Below are 17,456 nucleotides of genomic sequence, written 5' to 3' on the forward strand. Positions count from 1 at the left end.
ATTGTAGTTACTTCTTGACGCAAGGTAACAGGACTCTGTCCCTCAGTTACCATAACAACCCCCCTACCGGTCAGAGCTGAGGAGGGGAGGGGGTTTTGTGTATTTGAGGTGGGCGTTGCCTCTGCACGTGCAAGTTTTCATTCCACAAGATCTTCTTAAACCGCCTGCAGACCGTGCCGTGGACTGGCCAGGAAGCATCTGTAAAGTTTATTTCCCCAGACAACATGAGAGCCTGTTTCACGCTGATTTTTATCTTCGACTTAACTCTATGTGATTAACCACCAATAAGATCCACTACTAAAATGAATTAAAGATATGAAATGCTGCACTAACAGGCTATTTTTTGAGCCCCTTCAGCTGTAGTTTATAGTTTTTAATTGTTGCATTTTCCTGGACATGTTATAATAAAAATCAGAATGCCTCCTAATAGAGGAAGAAAAAAATACATCACCTCGTTTCTAGTTTTACCCTAAACATAACAGCATATTCAACATTGCCCCCACCTGGTCAGAGGTGATAACTGTCTATGGGTGTTGGCACAAGGATTGGCTATCTTTTCCCACATTTTAACATTAATGTAGTCAAATTATGTCAGCGGAAGAAAAAATAATTGACAGACAGACAAAGTTTCATAATATATGTATTTAAATCAAACACAATTTAAATATATTATAGATTAAGTACACATAGATGTCATTAGTGGTACATAGTACCAAGAGTCTGTTCTGGTTCTTATCCACATCTTGGTAAGGCTCAAAAAAAACTTTTTTAAAAAATCATTTATTTCACCATCCAGTTAAACAGTCTGCTCATCACTGAAGTCTGTTTCAGTGACATATAAAAAAAAAAAAAACAACAAAAAAAAAAGAAAAAAAAAAAATCAGCAATCACCATAAAAAATTAACATTAATATTTGGGGTAAACCAGAAATCTAAATAGATATTTATACACAGAACATTTAGGACGAGGAGTTTTGGAGTTTTCCAACAAAACTGGGAGTATTTTCTTCTATGCGCTGTAAAGGTGCCAGGATATTTATACAGAAGGTCCACAAGTCCAAGAACTGAATCCACTCTTCTTCACTGTAACATTTCCAGATGTTGTACAGTACCAAACAAGTAAAGCTACATCAGCTAACACCAGTAAACAGCTGGCAATGCCTCTCTGGGCAGCCTCATGGAAGCGTATGCAAAAACTGTACAACGTTCCAAACCAACAACCCTTTAAGCGGCTGACCAAAAGACAGAAGTTCATGTAAAAACAAGGAATGGTTATAAAAAGCGTGGGGAGGTGTGTCATCAAGTAGTGAACAAAACGTTGCTATTGTTGCATCCTCCGAAGGTCCGAGATAAGACAAAAGTGAGAGTGTTGACTGACATGCTGCAGCTTCTCCTGGTAATGCCAAAAGTTTCCTTCCTCCAGTCTGATGCACTTTGCTTTACTCTCAACACGTGTACCTTTATAGTGTTATGGAGCAGGAAGAGTGGAACAATGATGTACTTCAAGTTTTCTATTAGCCCAAGTGTGAACAATCACTCATCCAAGCTCTCAGCTACACGAACACACACACACGCACACATGCACACCTGGTGGTTGGAGAAGTGATAAAATGCCTTGTTCTTTCTCAGAGTAATGCAGTTCATTGCAGTGTGAACTCTGTGTACTGTTTATCACTGGCTTGGCCAGAATCTGTAGGGAGTGACAGTCCTTTGGCTCCTCAGTGGGGTCATAACTGCAGACAGACAGAAAAAGACACTTAAGAGAACCTGCAGTTATCCCACATGCACGCAGGAATGAGACTGCTGAGTGTGGTTGCGTACCTTGGTGGCCTTGCCGGGGCTGTCGTGGTTTGACTGGTGAACAACGTCGTTGACAATCATCTTGGCAATCTGCCACGCCATCTCCTCCTGGGCCTTTGGTCACAGTGCACACAATGCATTCTATTTATATTCTTTAATGGACTGGTATAATGTGACGTTTTATACACACCACTGAGAAAGCACTGCTATGGGCTTCGAGCTATTTAATCATTTATGATAACTCAGCATAGTGCAATCTCACCTCATCCGAGGTGCCTTGGACCCATTTCTTCATGGCTTGAGAAAATATGGAACCTAAGTGAGAGGAGTGAGAAGACAAGATGACTTCATTGCTAAGCAGAAATCATTAACATGGCTAAAAACTGAAGGCTAATCTTAGCATTTTAGAAGGATTATCAAAGTTAAGTCATTAAGTAATTAATCTCCAGTTCCTTCATTAACACATGAATAATATTTAATCAGTAAGAAGTCAGTTTGTCATACCCTGTTCTAATCCTATAGACGGCACTCTAATAAGCTAAGATTTTTATCCCGCTGGACCCGGAAAGTAGTGAAGCTGTTTTTGTTTTGTTTTTTTATAATCTATAATAAGGGAAAAGTTGCTAAATATTTCAGAGCACTATGCGCTATAGGAAGAAGATGAGATTTATATTCATGACTTTCATGGCAAGGAGAAAGCAGATAAAAATATGACAGAGTGTAGGGTGAGAGAAGTGTGACCGTATCATACCTTTGGATTTCTTCACATCCGGCTCTGGCTCTGCCTCCCTGATAAACTGGCCCAGCTCATTCACTTTCCCAAATGTCATCCTTCTGAGAAGACAAACAGGACAAAACGGAGCCTCAGGCACATCCGCACACAAACACACACCATCCCAGCACTGGTGTGAGGGTGTGCGTAAGCCCTTCAACAACTGTAATTTCAGCAAGGGGATAAAAGCAAATCTCCCAGACTAAACTTCTGTCTTTCAATAAGATCATTCTCTTGATTTATTTCTGCACATGATTTTTCAAAGCACGCTCATAAAACCCTACGACGGAGTCAATAACAACAAAACACGTACAAGCACTAAATCCAAACAGCAATCAAAGGAACATAAAAGGAGAGAAAAGCGAAGGTAACAGCAAGGAAACACAAAACCATGAATCAAGCAACAGTTAATCTTTGAAAAGATTAACATTTTCTGTCACTGGATAGAGGCACAAACACTCACCCAGCGTACGGCCGCTGGTACAGGGTCTCAGGGTCCAGGCTGGCAACGTCCACCGTTATCGCCTCGTCAAAGTTTTTAAGGATTTTGATTGCTGCCTTTCTGGCACTTTGCTGCAGTGAACAGACCATGAACAGCATTTTTAGCAGCATTACAGATAGCACTTATATAAAATGTTATTTGGCATCGTTATATCTCCATCCCTACATTGTTTTGTTGTGTAAGACTAAATGACATGAATGGTCATGAACATTTGACATTAATAAAAATATCTTTATTATCCGTGTAATGAGGCGGGACAGGTCTAAATGTCAGCAGACATCCCTGCAGGGGCTGAAGGTGTGGGTCACCTGAGTGTGAGAACTCTCGCTGACATTTGAACTTGAGCGGTCGTTGTCCATCGGTCCGCCCTGACCTGGAGTGCTGACATTCACAAACTCATCGGCCCGCACTGAATTGATGAGGTCACTCAGGTATTTGTAGTAAAGGTTGCTGGACAGGAAACCTGGCATGTAGACCTGAACGAATGCAAAGCAGGGTGAACTCTGGGAGAAATTAATGAGCTTTCTGATATATTTCTGGGCACAAGTTACAGAGATTCCCTTCTGACCTTTATGTTCTAACAACAGTTTTCAGCTTTCCTTTCATTAACCAAAACCAGAAGCATTTATCAGTGGTGTAATGGGACGATTTGTCAGTGACTTGCAACAAAAAAACCTTTATGGAGGATCCTATTCAATTCACAAACCTAATTAAATAAGGCCTTCACATGCTTCTCTTCTAGTGTTTCATTTTCATCATCCCTTTATCCTTAGGAGAAAACCTCTATTAAACACCGAGACCTTGTCGTGTTTTTCTATCAGATGATCTGACCTTCTCCATGGTTGTCCAAGCCTGTCTGAGTGGAGTGGTGAAACAGTCAGGCAGTGGCCCTCCCTCTCTGCAGATATTTGACTCTATCTCCATCCGCACAGAGTCACCGAAGCCCAGAGGGTTGGTAGCCTGGAGTGAGAAATACCTGAAGGGATAATAGAAGAATATGCAAAGAGCTTCAGAAAAGGGCGCCATTTTTTTAAGATATTAATCAAAACTGAACAATTCAGACAAAACCTCAAGACTTTTAAATCTTACTCTATAAAGCGCAGATGATTTAGCGTGACGCTGTAAACTAATTAGTGTGCAAAAAGGTGACATTTATGAAGAAAAATAATTACAATTCAAGCAAAATAGCTCCCAGCAAATATGACAAAGTTGAAGCTAAGAGGAGGAAAGTGCAAGATTCCACTACTGTCATCTCACTATAGATGAATTACTGGACTTTTACCTTCTCATCCTTAACTAAGAGAAACAAACTATCTGCACAGTTTAACTTACTGTGAGCCTGGTGGAAAGCCTCCACTGAATATCAACCAACACATTAAAACATCTCAATTCTTCATGGCTGACAGACTAATCTTCATAAATGCCAAGTAGAGTGCAGTACATAAAGTCTAAGAAAGACAAAGATCTTCAATAATTAATTTTTTCGTATTTCAACAGATGATGTCAGCCTCTTCCTTATGCCCCACAATTCCAGTTAAACCAAAGTCTAGGTCTGTAATCTTAGGTCAATATGTTAGGTTGTCTGACAACTGCCTGTGTTAGTTTTATGAGAACCGTGTTGCAGGAACGAATCGTAATACCTGGAAATGTGTTAGGATTTTTGAATTTAGGACTATTTATATGTGGTTTGTTTTTGTGAAGATGCCTGAAATTAGGTCAAAGATAAATATGAGCTTCCGAGATTTTGTTCTGCTAAATAAAATACGCCACTGGTGAACTCTGAAACCACTACATGTCCAAGAGAATGTGTGTGCTAGCAAGTTGCTGAATTGGACAATACAGCCGATCCCATTGGCGAAATATCCAAATCAAATTGCCGTTTGTCATCACTGTGGCCTTTTTTTGGCAACAAGTGGAAAAGATTAGTTGCTAGCCTATATAACATTCTCATTTACTGAACTTTTACATTGAGTCAGTTCCAAACTAACGTGACATCAACCGTGTCTGAAACATTGCGTGGAGACATTACTGCCGTTTGCATATCACAGTTTAACTACCATCAGCAAACTTTTCTGTAAACTTTCAATTTTAAAGCTCAGGATCTCAGTACAAACATACCCAAATCGGAAAATCTGAATATGTTTGGTCTTGAAATAAGTTAAATGTTTGTTTGACTACTAAAATTTGTTTTGTAATGGCATTTGCATGCTCCCACAACTTGCCCCACCTACTGTCAGCAGCAGCTCCACTAGATGTAAAGCTTCCTCTCACATGTGTAAATAGAAAATGGTCCAAAGACTTCACTTTAAAATAACAAAACAGAAATAATTTAATAAGCTTCAAATACTAGTTTTATAATTTTAGGCTTACAAGGCTAGCAGGCAGAGTGTACTCCAGACTAGTCAGACAAAGACACAAGTACAGCTGAACCCTCCTTCAACCTGACCGTGTGCAGACACACTGCTGCTGATTCACTGTCACTGATCACCAAATAATGTACCCAAAGATAAAAACACACCGATTTAATCACACCAGGAATGAAGGTCTTCAATGAAACACCGTTACTGAGCGCACACTACTCTTAAAACTCATATTTGATGATAACTTGATAGATTTAGGTGAAATCTGGACTGAAAATGAATGACGAAGGAAACAAAGAGGAGCAACCTTTTAACAAAAGAAAACACTGAAAGAGTCTTAGATTACTTTCCTCCTACAATTATATTCTCAAACTCAAAAGAAAGAATGACCTCAACATGACAGCAACTTCCAACAATAAAGTCAATCTCCACACTTTTAGAAAAAGTAACTGGTTAAATCAGACACAATAACATCTTACAACCACAGACAGAGGACCTACTTGTCGTAGAGAATCATGGCATCATTTTGAGCCTCCTGGCCATCATATTGGCCCTTTTTAGCTGCTAGCTGGTTCTGGAAGTTGTCTGCCGCCAACCAGAACTGCAGTACATTCATTGCTTCTTCCTTTTCCATGAACTATGAGAAGGAAAACAAAGAAGAGAGAAAATTCTAGTGAACCTCACTGTGTATATGCTGACAGGACATCTTTTGTTAAATGTTTACTCTTTCTTTGTGGATGGAGTTTTGTATCATATCAGTGACACTGTAACAGGAGCATCTACGGGTTTCTTGTGTTTACTGTCTTCAGTTTAGTTTCCTGTCTGTATGGAAAGGTGTACAGAGCAAAGAGGAGGCACAGACTCTGTGTGTTATAGCTAGAAAACTGTCATTCTTCTAACTGAAACAGTGTGGAAATGTGTAATGATCAGGTACAAATAAATCATGTTTGAGGAACCAGTAGCACCACTCACCTCAGAGAAGTAGAAAAGAGCTGACTCACAGAACAAGATGTCAGCCAAGAACACAGAGCCACTAGTCAACACTTCAATCTGGTATTTACAGAAATGATGGCTCCGCAGGAATTCGCTAAAGTGCCTGGAAATCAGAAAGCAGGTGGGAGGTGAATAGTGCAGCAATGTGGAAGACAGGATGGCGAAACGACACGGGGCACGGGGCGGGCTTTAATCTTAACGTCAAAACGTGCTGCGAATATTAACTGCTCTTGGAAATGAATGGACAGAAACTCACTGTTGCTCCAAGATAGCGAAGGCTACCGACTGTGCAATGACAAAGCAGTTTGGGTCCACCATGCCATCTTCTCCACAAATCTTAGCTACACAAAACAGAAGAGAGCGGATATTGTCACACACCAGGATCACATTTAAAATAGAAGACTTACTGCAGAATAGAATAACCCTTTATTGTCATTGTACATGTACAACGAAATTGTGGATGCTCCACACCAACTGTGCAGGAGTAAATGGTAGACAGCATGAATAAATAGCAAATAGGAGAAATATGTACCATAAAGAGAGACTGATACAAATCAAGAGAAAGGCACACACTGGAGAACAAGTTGCAAAGTGCTTGGAAGTAGTGCAAAGAAAATACTTGGTCTGAGTCGAGTCTGTATGCGAGTGGCCTGAGTGATGGGGGTTACTCAGACCATGGCTCAGATTAGTGAAGTGGATGGGCAGGGGTGGGGTGTGGGGGCATAGTGGACAGAACATACAGTCCGAATGGCCCAGAGGAAGAAGCTGTTTGTGAGGACACTTGCGCGCACACGCACACACAAACACACACACACTTTTTGAACAGATGGACCATAATGTGCTGTATTAAAAATAGAGAGACAACATCTGTGGTCTTACCAACTATGTCATTTCTGATCTGTTCTGTGATGGGGATGGGCCTCACAGCATCTGGAGAGATGTACTTGGTGAAGATAGTAACAGCATCTTTTTCTATACCTGCAAAACACACAAATTATCTCTCAACTGATGCTCAAGTAAAGCTCTTCCTCCAGGTGGTCAGTCTGAATTACCAATTAATGCATCAATCTAATGCCCACATGTCTTTGCCTGTGCACACAGTGAAATTGTTTCAGGCTGCTGGTCTCGTTCCGTCATGGTAAAAACCAAGTGTACAATTCCACCCACTGCTTTTATGAAATTTTCACAAGCTGGGTCATGAAAATAAACAGCTGAGGGCACTAATCATGCTCACACAATGTCATTAAACCAGTGCGGACGAAGAGGACGCTTAAGAATGCCACTCAAACCTCTAATGTGGTGACCAATGTGACCTCACACAGACCTGCTGTTTCATCCCGAGCTCTTCAGAAAAATGCCTAATGGCACCATTTACAAATTTAAGCAAGACTGAAAATGTGAAAACACAATACCAAGATAACATGTTTTCTTCTTTGTGAAATTGTGTTAATTTCAAAACTTATTAGTTTTAAATAAAGTAACCTAATTATTTATGCTAATTCTAAACTAAAATACAAGTTTTCAAATTGTAAAGTATCTGTGATGGCCCACCTGCAATAACTTCAAGACCCACTAGGGGGTCCCAGCCAACACCTTGGAAATCAGTGCTCTAATGTAAAGCCATTTTCATCCACTGCAGCCCTGTACCATCTTTGACATTAATCAAAGAACTGCATGCAAGAACACACAAGGACAGTAACCAGTCTTAAAGCTGTCAGCTCCTTCTACAAAGTCTGTGTGATGTCTGAGACGGTGCGTGTGAGATCAGAGCAGATAACGGTTTGTTGACATCATGGAAAGTGAGTGGATGTCCTGTGTGCAGCACCCTAGCCTAAACCAAAGTGAGTATTCACAGAACTGAGAATGTCTCTGAAGTTTCTGAATTTTCTCCTGCCATAAGCTACACGTGAGAAAGGACAAGTTTGCACAATGCGCCAACCCCATTCTCCTGACACAGTTCGGTGTCCACTTCCATTACAGGTCACTGTAGCATTTTCAGTTTACTGATGTACCAATTTTGCCACAGCATCAAAGGATACAATTCAGTTTTATTTATATAGTGTCAAATCCCAACAGCAGTTGCTTTAAGGCCCTTTACATTGCAAAGTAAAGATTCTACAATAATACAAAGAAAATACCAACAATTAAATGACCTCCTCTGAGCAAGGACTTGGTAACAGTGGGAAGGAAAAATCTCCCTTTAACAGGAAGAAACCTCCAGCAGAACCAGGCTCAGGGAGGGGCGGCATCAGGAAATGTACTGGACAGATCTGACAAATCCACATTAAGGTCTTCAATCTTAGACAAATAGGAAAGCTGCCATTTACGAAGATTTCTCAGTATACTGAAAAGTGATTGGTTGGCCATCAAAATAATAAATAATTTCCCCTGTCAAAATATAGAATCCACAAAGAAAGTTAAAAACCTGTAAACAAGACAACAAATGTAAAGATAAAAAGGTGTTTAAAGGCGACTCACTTTTCATGAGTGTGTCAGAGAGGTCGCGCAGGGTGCTGCTTGACTGCACCTTTAGGGGGGTCCCCGACCTGGAGGGTGGCTGCCTGCTGGGTGTTGCTGTTCGAGGCGTACTGGGTCTCGCGCCTGCTTCTGTGCTGGATGAGTCCCGCTGCTGAGTCTGAACTGTAGAGCCTTCGCTGTTACTGTGCCGTGCAAGGACATTGGGCTTTTTCTGGGTGAGTTCTGAGAGCTCTGAACCGTCTGGAGACGCGGGGACCGGCTCGGCCAAGGAGCTGTGTTTGACAGAGTTTAGACTATGCGCTCTAACACGTGACCAGCTGGTGGAGCGGAACCTCTCAGCCTCCAGCCAGAACCGAACCAGGTGGTCTGCACCTCGTAGTTCCATGAAATGCATGAAGTGCGGTATCGCGACATTGTCCTGAAGGGCCTGCTCAACCGTCTTGGACATGCGAGAGCGCGTCTCCTGGGGCTGATAGTTCACACTGGAGTGACCTGGAACATCAGAGCATAATTCATTGATTCAACTGTAAAATTTTAGCAACAACACATTTATTAACAGGCAACTTAGGTGCATTCATTAATGATAAAACTTACGTCATCTTTATACTACAAATTAAATCTTAATCACTGATATTTACTTTATGCTATTTACACAGCATACACTTTAATGCCTGCTTTTAAAGACTCACAACAGCAGAAATTCCATCCATTGTTAAACACTTCCGTTTAAATGACAATGAGATTTACACTGTCTTTGAACACACATTACTCACTCAAGTGCTCAAGTTTAATAACAGACTGTGGGCTACATTCTTATTTACAGCATCAACCTTCAAAGGTAACGTGCACACTATATTGATGGGAGCTGCAACATGAAATGAAAGATAAAAAGAGGATTTTCTGTGTTCAGCTCTCTCTGAACATTTGGTCCTGGCTGAAGGGCGCCGTGATGGGAATTCTAACTCCTGGATATTTGTTTTGAAGGTTTGTGAATTTCCAGCTCATTCTCTGTCTGGAGTTGGTCCTAGACTATGCAACAGATGATTTAACACAGACAAAATTTTCACAACCGTGCGTCACAGGCACACATCTGTGTGTCCTGTCCATACTTTCAGTCATGCGTGGATTAAGTGGTCAGCAACTACAGGGGCATCCACAGCAACCTTTGACTGTACAATCCCACCATGCTCCAAACTCCAATCTGAGTCTACAGGTATTCTGGAAACATTACTCAGAGATTTTGGTCCATATCAACATGATAGAATCACACAGATGCTGCCAACTACACATCCTAGATGTGAATTTTCCATTCCACCACATCTCAAAGGTCACCATGAAACAAAAATCTCCCACACAATTACACTACCACCAGCTGGCCCCATTGATGAAAGGATAGATCCACGCTTTAATGCTGTTTACACCATACTGTGTGACCCTACCAATTGAATGCATCAGCAGAAACCGAGACTAATCAGGCCAGGCTATGTTTTTCCAATCTTCCTTTGTCCAACTTTGGTGAGCCTCTGTGAATCGTAGCCTCAGTTTCCTGTTCTTAGCTGATGAAAGTAGCACCCAGCGTGATCTTCAGCTACTCTAGCTTATCTGCTCAGAGACACTCTTCCGCATACCTCAGTTGTAACAAGTGGTTATTTGAGTTACTGTCATCTCAAAGCAGTCAGGCCATTCTCCACTGTCCTCTGACATAAACAAGGCATTTTACCCAGAGAACTGCTGCTCTCTGGATATCAACTCTTTTTTTGACCCTTGAGATGGTTGTTTGGAAAAATCCCAGCAGATCAGCAGTTTCTCAAAATCTTCACATCAGCCTGCCAAAAATCACAAGCCACGTTCAAAGTCTTCAATTCAACTTTCTTTCCCATTGTGGTGCTCAGTTTGAACTTCAGCCAGTTGTCTATATGCCTAAATGCACCCCATCTGACCAGCTCATTAGTTATTTGCATTAATGTGCAACTGAAGTGACTGTCGATGTAATCTGGCTAAATAATGCTTCAAAGGGAGACTGTTTAAGCAAACTGAGTGCTCTATTATCCATCCTGACTAGACACCCGACTGTCTTGCGGGATTTTGAATCACATCAGCTGTAGTTAGTCTGAAGCGTGGGCTGAAGTTTGGCAGTGTTAAGTTTGCTCTTTGAAAACAAGATGGTGCTTCAAGATGTGTCACGCAGTGTGTGGTGCTTTTCGTCAGCCTCTTTAGATTCTTAAAGATCACACAGTCACGGCCACCTTAACACCGAAAGCTGTTAGAAATCACAGCAACTAGTCCGGCATCTACGGCGGGATAATCAAAGGCTCCTGTTTCATTTGCAACCTTTTCACAGTAATTCAATGTCTGTTAGAATGACTTTGAATTTCAGTCATAGTGGTACCTGTTTTATATTTTAAACACTAGCAAAGAAAACAAAACAAAAAAAACCTCATGGCCCCTGCCTTCAGAAGCCACAAAGCCTCAATCCAACTGTGAAACTGCGCCTCTCTGCCTCCTAGACGCACCCTCATTAATGCTTCCTTCCTTTTCTTCTCCAGTCTGTTGAAACCACAGACCAGAAATCACCACTGCCCAGCAAGTCTCTTTGAGAATTTGTCGTCTAAGCTGCAGCACAGGTTCCTCCACCTCCGTCCGGCACGCCCCACCTGCTCGTACAGTTCCTGTCACTACAGTGAATGCTCACCGCTCCATATCATGACATCCGGGGAGCGTACACAGAATCTAATTATAGAGTATTTTTCGCCCTCACGTCACTGCCTGAGAAGATAAGGCCAACCTTACGCTGACAGGAATGTTTGGGTGCTCGCGATACCTGATACATGTAGCCCAGTGAGTGGCTCACAGGATTAATGAGGGAATACTGCCACTTGCATAAGACAATAGGATGTTTCTGCTCTTGTAGTGACGCAAGAGGCGTACTATCGCTGTAACACCAGAAACAGGAGCTTACGACAGCTGTAATTACCTTTGAATTTTGACAGCCTATTAAAAAACTGTATTTATTTTCTATGCAGTGTTTTTCTTGATTGTCAGAGCTTTTCTGTATTGGTTTCAGTACATCCAATGTGAACCCTTTGTGAACCAGTTAATTAATCTATCAAATAACAACACATTAATTATCTTTAATAATGTATAATTACTTTTCAAAGACAAAGGCTTCATATCTCCAGTTTCAGCACCTAAATGAGAGATCGTGTCTGCTTTTATTTGTAATATATGACTAAGAAAAGTTTCTTTATGTATGAAACTCGATATAACCAGGAAACTTCACTTTGAACTCTGGGATAAGGAAACAATTTCTGAGCAAGTTAACAAAGTCAGTCTTAATGCTTGTTTCCTTTTGCATTCATTTCTGAGGAAAACTCCGGTTTAACCAAATTGCATTCAAATAAGTACAGAACAGCAGAGAGGTCCTTCAAAGTGTGCAGCATGTTATAACTCAAACTGTCGCAAAGGTCACAGACTAAATAAATGAATCCTTATATATACACATATTAATAACTGTAACCAAAGAGGGACAACAAACCTGCATCTGGATCAAACTCAAAGAAACCCAAAATAAATTCTGTCTCTGTGATTCTGAATCTACAACGTTTTATAGCTAAATATTATTCTGGGTGTTTTTCTGCAATCATTGGAAACGATGCAAAAGCTCATGAGTGCAGCTTCTGTACCGAGATCTCCAAAGTGCGCCGCTTCCATGTGGCTCGGCTGCTTCTTGAGGATGGCGGTGCGACCGCGGGCAAAGGAGTCCATGTTGGCCGAGATGGCGCTGATGGCCACGTGGCTCGGCCCAGCAGCTTCCTGGATGGCATGGTGGTTCCTCAGTCCTGGAGATTGAGGGCTGGTTGGAGCTGTGAGCACAAGATGAAAGAGAGAAAACAGAATTTAGTTAAAAGAAGAAAAAGAATATAATAGCATTGATGTTCTGAGTGGCCTGAATGTGTGACAACAGTGTGATTTGTAAGAAAGGGTCCTTTTAGTGAGAGTTTCTGGAAAAGCTCATAGTTATTATTATTATTATTATTAGTGTACACAAAGCCTCAGGCTGTGGCAGATGCTTGAGAAGACAGACTGCTCAGTGTTTGTTTCACTGTGCGCTGTGAGCTTTGTTAGCAGCTAGAGGCTACAGCTTCTGTCCGCGAGACAGTTTAACCAGCACTGATTAAAGATAGAGAAAAACCAAAGGAAAGAGTTATGAATCTTTCAGCTGTGATCATTTAAGACCTTTTTAACACCACATAAGAACAGTTTTTCCACAGCCAAACCTCAAGAATAAGGGAAAGCCAGAGGAAGGAAAAAGGCTTACAATTACATAATAAATGCAACCATTTATTTGCATTCACATCACATGTTTGTCTCTACTTGCCATCTAGAGGTTATAATAATTTCTAGAAATGTAATTACAAAATTTAAGTGGCTTGAAGTGGATGAAGCCAAAGTAAATGATTTGCTTTTCACGTTTAATTAAGCTCAAGCTTTCCGACTGCTGCTGTTGCTTTGGATCTGCGAATTCATTTCAAACTTTTAAATACAGTCTAAGCCCTTCTTTGAGGAAACGTAATCCTGTTATACATTTCAAGACCATCCTGTAATGTTGCTGGCGGAGCAATCAGAGATGCACTTTTTTCCAAGTCAGCTCAAAGTGGGCGAGGGTACACAAGCGCATCAAAAAACACAAAAAACATTAAAAAAAACAAACAAAACAACAACACCACTGGATATTTGTGCTTATATTGCCACCAAACACAGCTGTGTCATTTCAACAACTACCAAACCTTCCATAACCTCACAAGAGTAAAGAGGAACTCACCTCTATTGACTTTAGCGTCTGTCCCTTTCTCAGGTTCTTTGCTTTTGGCTGTGGGGAGAAAGATGAGAGCAGTGGTTGGAAATGGAGAAGCAAGCAGTGTTCTGAATCATAATACGGGGAGGGTGAAGAATCAATACATGAGATTTCACTGAGGGGTTGATGTCGTGTGGTGGGGATGCGTTTCCCACAACAACGATTCTGTAACACTTGTTGAACTCTAATACAGACTTCTAAGAAAGGCTGCTTAATGATATCTGCAGAACTGAAAACTACTGAAAAGGCAAAAAAAAAACAACATTGTTAGTCGTTATCATGGCAATGTCGTTTCACACTGTGTGGAGTTAGTCTGTGTTAATAGTTAATTAGCCCTTACATATGCTTTCCTCCACCTGGCCACACTGCTGCTGACAGATGTGGGTTAAACCTCGAAACTGGGTTCTAAAATGTGAAAACAATGTCCATCCTGCTTTATATACCACAGTCATTCGCAAACTTTTCCCAGCATCCTCCACTTCCAAAGATAAAGAGTTTGTAGGACAGACCCCACAGTTCTAAATCAATTATTAATTATTTTTTTTAAAAGCTCCAAAGAGCATCATCAGCAATCTTTTTGCTTACTTTCCCCACATGAATTAAGCTCATTCAACTTCAGATTATTCCATGGTCATCCACGGCCTCTATGACCGCAGTTTGAGAATCACTGCTTTACAGCGTGCAGACAGTCAGGGCTTTTATACTAGAGTCCTACAATTTGTGACCTTGGTCTATCAGTTCTGGTTTTCCTTCAAATGACTGTATGCTAGTTTACACCTGAAGGTCACCAAGATTTACTGATTGTCCCGGAAAAATACACAGTGCATATAATACAGCAGATATGTGAAGCCATTCCAAAGCCCTGCAGCTGTCAAATTAACCAAAAAGAATGATGTGTGCACCCTGCAGGGGAATGAGTGCATGCTGGCAGACATAGTGGCAACCATTCATCAGAGTGACCCTACACTCATATCTCCGGATGAAGCAGTTTGGTTGGGCCAAGCGACCGTTTCAAGCAGTGACATGACAAAATGGACCGGGAGGCCTGAACAAATGGAGCTGAAGATGCTCTTTATGTGAGACATTTGGGATGGAGCCATATCTGAGTGTGTGTGTATCAACCAAGAGTCAATGTTGGCTGAGACCGACAGGCTGTCTGCCACAGAGAAGCGACATGGTTTTTAAAAAGCCTGGACCCCAGTCATTTTTACACAACTGGACTAAAACACAATGATGCAAATAACTACAGTGAAGTAATGCTTTTACGTAATGTTAATGTAAATGTTATTACAGGACAATGACAGGTTGGTGAAATGGATGCTACTATTAAGAAAAACTAGTTACATAAAATAATAAACCTTTAATAACTACAAAGAAAACGTACAATAATGTATGAACAGAGTGCCTGGGACTTAGTGGAAAATTGCATTCAAATTTAATAGTAAAACTTTCACTTCCTCTTTTTTTGGCATTGAAATTCTTCCTCCTAACAGGGAACAAATTCACTTCCTGTCAATCCTGAGCAGCATTCTGGGTATGGATAAGTGAAGTCTATATTTCCTCATTTTGGTGATCTGCTGTGTCAGCTGTTTTAGTCACTGTCACTGCCACCAGGAAAAACCACTAATCTTTAGGGGATACCAAACCGCAGGCTAGTTTCAGCAGTGAAGTTATTATGGTGGCTTCCCAAGGAAATGAGACGGGAGCTCTATTGACTCCATTATTAATGGCCTCTCTGGCCTTTATATATTTTTTCTTATTGTGTGATTTCTATCAAAAGCGTCAGACAAACCTGTTGTCACCTGTTGTAGGATGGTGCAGCAGAAAAATAAAGTCCTTTCTTACTTTTCCAAATGTATTTGCTACACCTACTCTATCCCCCTTAATGTTATAATTTTCAGTTTGGTTGACAGGGTTTCAGAGAAGGGCTCATTTGTAGGTGGTGGCGAATCTGACATTTTGCCCACCCACTTTAAAAAAAAAGATGCAGATCAGACACAAAAGACGCCTGTCAGTGTGACTCCAGCCTTCACAATGACCACAAAAGAGGTTGAACTGTGGGGCTTTGAACTGAAATTCATTGTCACGTTGTGTTCAAAAAAAATATAGAAAAACGCAGGCCCAGCCCATCTAGGTTCTACTCAATAGTGACTGAAAATTAGCATTAGCCAACTCCAGGTTCTCTACAGCCAAATGTGTTACAGGAAACGTGTGTCCTTTTGATAATTAACAGCTCTGACTGAGACACAACCTGTCACCGGTAATATTTCTGACATATCTTGCTTGTTAAGTATGTATGAAAATACCTCAACAGAGCTAGCTAGCTGCTATTGAACATTTCGACACAAGCGTTGCTTTGGAGCAGATAACAGTGTTCCTTTGATGCTCTAGAAGCCCTGAATTATGTCTGCATACAGGAAGGCGTTGATGTAGACTTGTGGCAGGTTTCTGTGGTGGATTCAATGCCACCCCGGCTAACATGAAGTTAGATAAATCAGGAAGGGGGGGGGGGGGGCAGTGAGGCCAGCGCTAAGCTAATCATGTAAAAGCAGTAAGGAGCAGCGGCAAAGGAGGAAACGTATTCCCTCAAACGCCTCAGTTTACACGGCTAATTTATGCACCGACAACCTCATCAGTCACATATTATCGGGCACCCCTCTCCGCGGCGCTAGCTACCGTCGACGTTGCAGCCTTCAGCGGGAGCTTTTTCCTCACCTTTCCTCTTGAAAAACGACATGACGGGATTCACACTCTGGACGTTTCCTCAGCTCACTGACACCATCCCGTGGATTCGCGGTTGTCTTCATTCAAATGCAACTGTCGCGTACACTCCTGAGCTGGAAACGGGTTATTGTCGCAGCCACGGCTACCGCTGTCAATTAAAATATTTCTGCAAATCCGAAACCCAGTTCGGCAGCCATATTGTCAATAAACGTCTCACTTCCGGGCTGGTGCGGCAGCAGCATTGTGGGAAATGGTGTACCGCCTGCGTTGGTCAGCAGAGGGCGCTCTTTGAACGTGAAGAATATTAAAGCTATAAAAGTCACCTTTGATAAGTGATTTGGTTTTTACATTTTAATAGAAGTATTCAATTTTTTTTAAATAAAAGAAATATAAAAACAAATTAATTTAATTATTAATTTGGAAACATGGTATGCCCACAGTGAAACAGATAATATTAAAAGCCTGTATGCCTGTTGGCTATACACGTAGCTGTACAAGAACCTTTAAACAGCCTTTAGGGAAAATTTCTTAAACGTTCCTTCCAAAAGGTTTCCCCAAATACTAGGGGGAAACATTTAGAAAGCCTCAAAGTTCTACTATCACCCAATCAGACGGTAGCAATGTAATTCATTCAGACACAAAGACATGGTTGCTGAAGTTCCAACAGAACATGAGAATAGGGAAGAAAGGTGATTTAACTGTCTTGTTACAATCGAGGTATGCAGAAGAGCATCTTCGAACACACGTTGAACCTTGAAGCAGATGGACTAAGCAGTGGACAACCACACCACGTATCACATTTGTCTGTTAAAAAAAGCAAAGAGGGCCTACAGTTTGCACCGGCTAATGAAAACTGGGCTATAGAAGATTAGAAAAACGTGGCCTGGTGATGAATGTTTAGTGATGCAACTTTCGAATGGTAGGGTCAAAGTTTCATGTAGACAACATAAAAACATGCATCTATCCTTATTTG

At 41.2% G+C, this 17,456-nt stretch overlaps 1 protein-coding gene across 1 annotated transcript; it reads right to left on the reverse strand.

The window, feature by feature from the left end:
- Positions 1 to 875: 875 nt before the first annotated feature.
- Positions 876 to 16,711, reverse strand: akap10 (A kinase (PRKA) anchor protein 10). Its single transcript, XM_026182511.1, has 15 exons — positions 16,475 to 16,711; positions 13,727 to 13,774; positions 12,588 to 12,767; positions 8,905 to 9,396; positions 7,306 to 7,404; positions 6,683 to 6,767; positions 6,406 to 6,529; positions 5,934 to 6,070; positions 3,905 to 4,049; positions 3,382 to 3,549; positions 3,035 to 3,144; positions 2,551 to 2,633; positions 2,062 to 2,114; positions 1,821 to 1,913; positions 876 to 1,732 (listed from the first exon to the last, which is right to left on the reverse strand). The coding sequence occupies exons 1-15, from the start codon at positions 16,494 to 16,496 to the stop codon at positions 1,727 to 1,729; spliced, it is 1,845 nt and encodes a 614-aa protein (XP_026038296.1). The 5' UTR covers positions 16,497 to 16,711; the 3' UTR covers positions 876 to 1,726.
- Positions 16,712 to 17,456: the final 745 nt, after the last annotated feature.

Source organism: Astatotilapia calliptera, chromosome 10 (assembly GCF_900246225.1).
Source record: "Astatotilapia calliptera chromosome 10, fAstCal1.2, whole genome shotgun sequence".
In the NCBI taxonomy this organism is placed as follows: Eukaryota; Metazoa; Chordata; class Actinopteri; order Cichliformes; family Cichlidae; genus Astatotilapia; species Astatotilapia calliptera.